The sequence below is a fragment of the Primulina eburnea genome, chromosome 4 (assembly GCF_022965805.1).
Source record: "Primulina eburnea isolate SZY01 chromosome 4, ASM2296580v1, whole genome shotgun sequence".
NCBI lineage: Eukaryota > Viridiplantae > Streptophyta > Magnoliopsida > Lamiales > Gesneriaceae > Primulina > Primulina eburnea.
The window spans coordinates 11199588-11207714 of NC_133104.1; the positions used below are offsets into that span (position 1 = coordinate 11199588).

The 8127-nt window shown below is 34.7% G+C and overlaps 1 protein-coding gene across 2 annotated transcripts; it reads right to left on the reverse strand.

The window, feature by feature from the left end:
- Nucleotides 1-943: 943 nt before the first annotated feature.
- LOC140829781 (transcription factor bHLH62-like) lies at nt 944-3448 on the reverse strand. 2 transcript variants are annotated; one of them, XM_073193071.1, is made up of 8 exons: nt 2596-3448; nt 2313-2483; nt 2121-2186; nt 1966-2034; nt 1707-1778; nt 1456-1602; nt 1245-1350; nt 944-1155 (listed from the first exon to the last, which is right to left on the reverse strand). In XM_073193071.1, the coding sequence occupies exons 1-8, from the start codon at nt 3355-3357 to the stop codon at nt 1118-1120; spliced, it is 1431 nt and encodes a 476-aa protein (XP_073049172.1). In that variant the 5' UTR covers nt 3358-3448; the 3' UTR covers nt 944-1117. The 2 variants fall into 2 exon arrangements, with proteins under 2 accessions (XP_073049172.1, XP_073049171.1); XM_073193070.1 differs by having other exon boundaries at nt 1245-1353.
- Nucleotides 3449-8127: the final 4679 nt, after the last annotated feature.

Here is an 8127-nt window from a genome sequence, read left to right on the forward strand (position 1 = left end):
ATAAATATTTAGTTTTTATTAATAAAATAAAATTAAATTAAATATTAAACTATATTTATATAAATTAATAATTTACTTGTATAATTTAATTTGTCAACGTATACTACAGAACTTTATGTTTTTAAAATATCCTTAATATATTTCAGTGAAAATTGCTGTTTTTTAAAATTTAAAAAAAAGACCAAAAAAAAAAAAACAGAGATAATTAAAAACTCTATTTAATAAAATAAATTTTATTTAACTTTGGTTGGTTAATTGGATACTATTAACCAACCAAAGTTAATTGGAGTAATAACCATTTATTTGCATTAATGACAAATTTAAAAGATAAAAAGTACCCCACGCACAGCTGGTAACAATATAATTAGCAATTATAACCACCATGAATTGCGATTATTGTATAATTGACCAAACCCCATTAAAATGCTTGACAACGATTGCAATGGATCTATTAGGGATCATATATACATAGTTGTTTTTGCTTTCAAAAAAAGAAAAAGAAAAAGAAACACCAATTTGCCAGAAAAAAAGTCAATCGTTTCAGCTTATAATATAATAATATATTATATTTCGCATGTCATGACATTTAGTGCCGGAAGGTCTTGAATATTTTATTCAAATGACAAAGTAAAATGGTAGTAATTTAGAATGATAAAATACTTCTAGAAAAAGCAAGATTAGACGAATAACTTCTTGAATATACGTCAACTGAGGGCGAAAATTTATGTGAGACGGTCTCACGAGTTGTATTTTGTGAAACTGATATCTTATTTGGATCATCTATGAAAAATATTACTTTTTATTGTGAATATCGGTAGAGTTGACCCGTCTCACAAAAGACTTCCTCGTTAATGAGATGCTATAGTGGAGGTTTTAACTTCAGTGAATATCTAACGATTATTAGTATTGATCAAAATGATATATGATATTGATAAATCAAGCCATAAAATATTTGGAAGTCACAATCAAAAAGAACAAATTAATAGTAATAGTAAAAAAAAAAAAAAAGTTTGTTGGCTTAATTGGTCTGGACATTTATATACAGCTGAGCTGACTCTTATTTGGCCGCCAGGGGCCTAAAATCTAGCAAATAAATGAATGGAGTGGTGGTCAGTGGTCACCTCCTAACTTTGGTGTTACAAATTTGTTTCGGAACTGCATAAAAATAATAAATACTCATCAATAAATAACGACTTTAGTACATGTCCTTTTTTCTTGTTAAAAAGTTTACAAGTGAATTCTACCTGCAAAATTTTGAGGATGAAGAGTACTCAAGTCCTTGACAGGATCTTCTAGGCCAAGACTCATTTGAACGATGCTGTGCAAGTCGTCTTCGCCAAATGCTCGAAACTGCTGGTGCATATATATATTAAGTTCACAGCAAGAAAGAAGCTAAAACGATCTTTTTTTTCCGAGTTTTATTATCGATCATATACGACGACGCTCAAAGTTTACCTGAGGAAGAATTTCACCAAATGGATCAATAGAAGGTAAAGGGTCAATTAGTTGTTGAGCACTTTGGTGATTGTAAAATGCTGAGGGATCAAATGGGTACAACATTTGTTGGACTTGTGGTTGTAGGATTGCATTTTGTTGAAGTATCTACAAGAAGGATAAATAAATCATATTCATATCAAACTCATCAAATCTTTTACCCAAAAAAAATATAGTAGATTTTTAAAGTTTAAAGATAAAAATATACTCACATTCTTGGAAATAATATTGCTAATGTTGATATCCAGATCTGGATTCACCGAGGATAATTTCATCGACAAGAACTGCGAAATATTAACCAACAGATCAAAATAAGGGATCCCATTCAGTCCCAACGGGAGTGGGAGTTCCCCCTATGAATCTCAAATATAATATGCCATTTATTTTTATTTCTTAATTTTAAAGTTTTAAATGTAAAAATATGTCAAATGATTAAGTCGTCCCATTTAAACATAATTTTAATCACTCTACCTCAACTTGGCATTGCAAAGACTTCACATAATTTATGATCTCATCAAGCATCAGTGCTTTTCCAGTAACCTGAAACGAAAAATTCTAATTCATAAACTACATTCTTATTTTAACATAAGAATTTCAATGAATTTGAACTTCTTAATTTCACACACCTTATTGCAACCTGGTACAAGATCCTGGAGAAGTTTCATCCTTTCACCGATCTTCTCCCGTCGCACCTACCGGAATAACGAAAAAAACAGTCGTAAAACAAGATCGCAGATATCGGCCTTTCTCGAATTTTAGGTATATTTTTTATTGAATTAAAAATTTAATGGATGGTAAAAAAAGACACAATGGATTACTCTTTCAGCAAGACTGTGGCTGTCAGTGGCTTGGCCCCTTCTTGCCCTGACATGGATATAGTCCTTTGGTGGCTCGGATGTTTCTGCTTTAGCATCTGTAATCACATATTTGCCACTCTTTATACACTTTTTCGAACGTTTTGTGTTTGCTTCCTCGTCCACTTCGAATCCCTTGAAAATTAAATAAAGATAAAAAGGAAAAACAAACACTATTTCAACTCAGAACATTCTTAAATCTTGCCTGAATGATCCCAATAAGGAGAATGATTGATGATGGATCTACCTTAGCTAAAATCGAAACATCTCCTTTGGAATGTACACTTGAACTCCCTTTTCTTTTACGATGATCGAGCTCGCTTGATGTTTTTGAGCCTGTTTCTGCGCCGGGGATGATTTGCTCGGAAAAAGATGATTCTTCATTGGAGATCATGCACGACCCTGAAAATCTAGTCTTTTTCTTGTCAGAACCCGATGGCACCGCATCAAATGGCCTCAATTCTTGACTGTAATTCATGGTTTCTAGCGAAGATCCAGCTCTCTTCAGACAAGGGCTGCTCAAGATTCTTGGCAGTACTTTCCCATTCGCCATTGATGGAGAACTAAATTCGTGCTGTAATAATTCAGCATTGTTCTGGCCAAATGGTGGGCTTGCTCTTCCATTTAAACTTCTGCTGCCGAAGCAAGAAAACTTGGAAACTGATGTGGGCATGTCGATTGGATCATGACAGGGATCACTAGCACTGCCATTGTTCATTCCTGCGTAACGATTAGACGCACCGGAGGCCGGTGGGAAGCCACCAATGCCGCCAAGTTTCCCGATCAATTCGCCAAGGAGGAAACAGTCTCCTGACAGGGCCGAGTTGTTGGAGGAAACCATTGAAGGCAAAGAAGCTGACTCGAAATGTGGGAATTGTTCAGCAGAGGAATTGGGATCCAAGAAAGATTGCTGCACAGTGCTGCAATTCACAGAATTCCATGCATTTGGCATTGTGTTTTCGAATTGGAATTTTGGGATTCCATTGCTTGGAAAGTATTCTTTCTCCATTTAGTTGTATGGTGAGGAGGAGAAAAGAAGAGAGAGGGAATGGGAAAGAGAAAAAAGTAAGGTAAGCGATCAAGTTACCAGGGGAGGAAAGGAATTGTTTGACCTCTCCATTTCTATGATTCAAATATTTATAAATTTCCTCATATTTTTTTGAATAACTAAAATGATCGAGTTTTGTACACAAATATTTAATTATTTGAGTTGATTTTAAAAAAAATAAAGCGGGCAAAATGTATAAATAAAAAAATTACTTATTAAGTTGGCCTTTTTTTTAAGTGAAAATATTAATTTTAGTCTTGTAAGTTGATTTGTTTAAGTTTTAGTCATGATGTAAATTATTAACGTTAGTTTTCATTTAGCAAATTTTTTGTTTTGGTCATTTTTTTCACTGGAAGCCAATAAACACATCGAATATTCTTTGTTTGACATTGATGATCTCCTACGTCACTCATATAGTGAAAATATATTGCACATTAAAATCAATCTAAACCAAAAAAAGGAAAATTAAAGTCAACAATGTTCATTTTTTTCAAAATGGAAGGAAAAATCTTGTAGTTTCTCTTTATTTTTGTTTGGGTAAATTTTAATGTATTTCGTACATGTTTTTTCCTCGCCAGATGAACTACATCAGAGAACATCGGTATCAAATAAGCAATATTCCATGTATTTAGTGTTTCTGACCAAAAGAATGACCAAAACAAAAAAGAAAATTCAAGTTACTTGGTGAAAACCAAAATTTGATAGTTACATTGCTAAAATTCAAAACATACCAATTTACATGATTAAAATTAAAATTTTCTCTTTTTTAAAATAGAGTTTATTGTTATATGAATATAATAACAAACATTATTTTGACTTAAAAATAATTTTTTTTAGCTTTTTGATTTTTAAATGTTTTTTTAAATTATAAATTAGCACTTCATTGTCTTGAAAAGGTTATTCATTCAAGTACACTACTACACTCCACGTTTAACTGTACTTCTGTACATATTTAACCAACTATGTTGTGCTAAGAGTGGAAGATGTTCAGCAGAACGGCAGAAGGACGACTTGTTTTGCTTAAAATTGATTTGATTTGTATGTTGGGTGCATACAAGGATTTCCTGAATATTCAAGTGGTTTCATATGTGAGAGCATTCTGTGTTTGCAAATTTGATGTTGTGATTGAATTGATTATTTATTTGTTTGGATGTACAAATTTGAAGTAAATTTTGTTAAGGAAATTACATAAGAGTTTTGGTGATTGACGAAATCAAAACAACACTCAACTGTTTCAGGAAATAACTGCAATATTTTGTGTATAACAGGAACCAGATCAACCGCCGACTCTTCAAACCGCCTGAATAAACATTCAACCGCCTAAAGAAGAAGAAGCTACAAAGAAACCAGCTCAACCGCTTGAATTTCAAACCGCCGAGTCTTTTTATCGTTTGAATTTCAGACCACCTAACATTCAACAGTCTGAAGAAGAAGAAGAAGAAGAAGAAGCTCAAATTTCCCAACCAGCTGTTCGAAGACTTTATGTTGAGTCATTAAAAGAGCTATTTATTGCTCACTTAATGAAAGACATTCTCTGACCGGTTCAGAACATTCAAATGGTTGCACTGTTACAAGTCAATCATGTTCTGCACAAGTCCCAATATTGATTTGCATTTATGTCACTATCCCAGAAAAGAAAGATTACTTATATCCTACAAGTTCTGATGGTGAAAACAGTTGCTATAAAAGGATATTCAGAAGTAACTCTTCAAGGAACGAGATTCAAAGTCATGCTAAGCAAAGAAAACATTAAATGCATTGCTGAAGAACATTTTATGTATTTGAAGCTGATAGTGGCATATCATTCCAAGGTTACAGGTTAACGTTGCTCATCCTTTTTCGTTCGTTGGAATGACAGCTTATATAAGCAGAGTTGGATGTATGCATGCACACACGCAAGATATCAACGAGATACATAATCATAAAGCTTTCACAGCGTGATTAGTTCAAGTATGCATACCTAAGAGTTTGAGCACAATCAAAGATCATATACTTCATCACTCATCAAGCACGCAGTCAACAGAAAGATATCCGATCATTCGAGATCATTTTTGTGCTACTAAATCATATTGTTTTACTTACATCAGTAACATGTTGGTTATTTGATTAATATTGTTGTCTGGTGAACCGAGGGTTCTTAAAATCCAAAAGTGCAAAGTGATCACTAAGAGTTCCAAAATAGACAGTGTGATAAGTCTTGATTGGAGTGAGCTATTGCAAAGAATTTGTTGGGGATCGATGTAGAGTTTAGAGGGGGGGAGGTGAATAAACTCTTCTCCTTTCATGATAGTTTTTGAAAAAGGTGCCAGAATCCTGTTAGAGATTGTAGTTGTTCTTGTTCAATAGTACGTCCAGCAGATCACAATGATAAGTTCGGAAACAATCCGATGGAGTAGGGTGCAAAACAGTAATAGCAGTAGGCAATAAAACAGTAGTTGTTTCTGGAAGTTCGAAGATAAAATCTTCTACGTCTCCCCTTCTTCTGTTTCCAGAAGGTATCATCACTAAAAGACTTTGGATTTTATAGTACAACACTTGTATACACCCAATCCAGCAAGGCTTATCTTTTGCCTACTGAAACTCTTAGTAACTCAGTATAACAAAGTTCTGGAAAAGACTCTTTTTCAGTTTATAAACTCTTCTCGAAATATAGTAAGGTGTTTTGCTTGAAGAGATGAAGAAATAGCAGTACAAGACGATCTTCGAAGATCAGATGTAAATTATGAAGCGTGTACTGCTTTTCTGCAAGTTTGAGCTTAGAAGATGGTGATTGATTCGCAGTTGCTCAAAGTAGCGTTGGATAGATAAAAGATCAGTGGTCATTTTCAAGTGGTTTTGATCCATATATATATAGATAACTTGAATCCAACGTCTATAATAAAAAACGGCTCTTTTGGTGTCTGAAAGAAACAACTTTATTCCATAAATAGATCCTACAAAAAGCTTTCAACACAATCAGTCTTGTTACTTACTAAAATGGGTAAAGCGAATTAAATGACTTAGTACAACATTTAATGGTGCAATAAATACTCGTGTTCGATAAAGTAACGGTAACTTTTAAGACTACTTCCGTTAGCTAAGAAGACGTCAAGTTATCCTAATTCCAGACTAGGTTCTGCTTCTGGATATCTAAGTTCTGCAAACTTAGTCCTGCTTTTATATTGTCTACTGATTTTAACTAACATCCTGCTAGTTTTGATTCGTATCGCCACAATAAATTTAGGTCTAACAATTTTTCCCTTTGTGGTGATGCCAAAACCTGGATGTTAGTAAAGATAGATAACGACAATATAAAACAACAAATATATTAAGATACTTAAACAACAAATATTTTAGTTATCACTGCCAATGTCTCTGAAAATAATTTCAACATCCTGATCATCAAAATTAAGATTTCTTCTGGCAGATGATTCTGCCAAGTCTCCAGTTCTTCTCTCTTCTGGTTGACTTCCTTCTGGTTGTGTTTCTTCCTCCTTTTTGGCATCAGCGGCCATGACTTGAGCAATTAAGTAGTCTATACGCCCAGAGAGTTTCATTATTCCATTGTTGAGCATCTCCAGATATGGTGTATGATGAGATACTTGTTCACTTAGAGTATTAAGAGATTGAGACTCAATTTTGGCATCCATTAACTCCCTTGAAGTACAAACTGAACGAATAACATCATCATGGTCGGTGATTCGTTGGAGAATGTCAGTTTGTCCGAGCATGATAGCATCTTGACTTCTGGAAACATCCTGTCTAAAAACAGTTGTCTCAGCATGCATTTTGTTAACAGATTCCATCGTGCGAAATATCTCTTTAGAGATACGGTTTCGGAAAAACTGCGCGCCACTCACTTCTGCTGCATGTTCACGCGATATTTGCTTAACCATCTCCGATAGATTGTTGAGATTTCTCTGTAGAGCTTCTATCTCAAATTCCATGTTAAAGATTTCTGACTGGAAACTGTGGTGGAGCAGTAGGAGGGATTGTGTCCAACAGAGCAGTAGAAGGACTAGGTTCAGCAGAGATTTCTTCTGGAGCAGTAGGAGGGATTAGTGTTGCAATAGTTTCTTCAGCAGCAGATGGAGCAGGAGAGGTGACTTCAAGAGCATTAATTTGTTCAGAAGCAACATTCTCGGCGTGGTGAACATTTTCAGTTGTTTCCAATGGTTGCTCCGAGGGGGTGAGTTCATATGACCTATGCAGGAGAGCTATCATTTCTGCTTGATATTCAGCAGAAAATTTCTCAATTTGGTAATGGATGATCATCTGAAGCTTCCATGGGTTGGGATTCGTGTGAGGGTTATTAGGAGAATACATCCTGATTTGATTTTGGTGGAGCAGCAGTAGGAACAATGGACTGAATGATCTCATCCACCGAGGCCAGCTCTTGAACAAAGATCAAAGGCGAAGATCGAGTAGGCAGTTCTGGTAGTGCAGGAGTACTTGAGACCTTTGCGTTTACGGGAGCTGTGGTCATTTCCTCAACTGGCTGTATCTGCAAAAGTTCAGGAACCATGCCTAACATTTATGAAAGAGGCTTAGCAAAAGCCTGTTCTTGAGTGTGAATATAATTCAATTTATCAGTGATAAGCTTGATAATATCCTGATCATGAAAAGCAGTAGGACTCATTGGATCAAAATTAGACTTTAGTGTTGACAATACATAGTCCATTTCCTTCTGCCTTAATTGATCAAGGATGTAGTTTCTTCGATTCATTGCCTCAATGACATTTTTTGTTTTTG

Excerpts from the sequence above, each read along its gene's own strand:
- LOC140829781 (XM_073193070.1), bottom strand. The coding sequence starts at position 3,357 with ATGGAGAAAGAATACTTTCCAAGCAATGGAATCCCAAAATTCCAATTC. Across the intron at positions 2,484-2,595 it reads ATGTTTCGATTTTAGCTAAG|GGATTCGAAGTGGACGAGGA; the intron begins GTAGATCCATCA and ends TTAATTTTCAAG. Across the intron at positions 1,156-1,244 it reads TCATCCTCAAAATTTTGCAG|TTCCGAAACAAATTTGTAAC; the intron begins GTAGAATTCACT and ends ATTTTTATGCAG.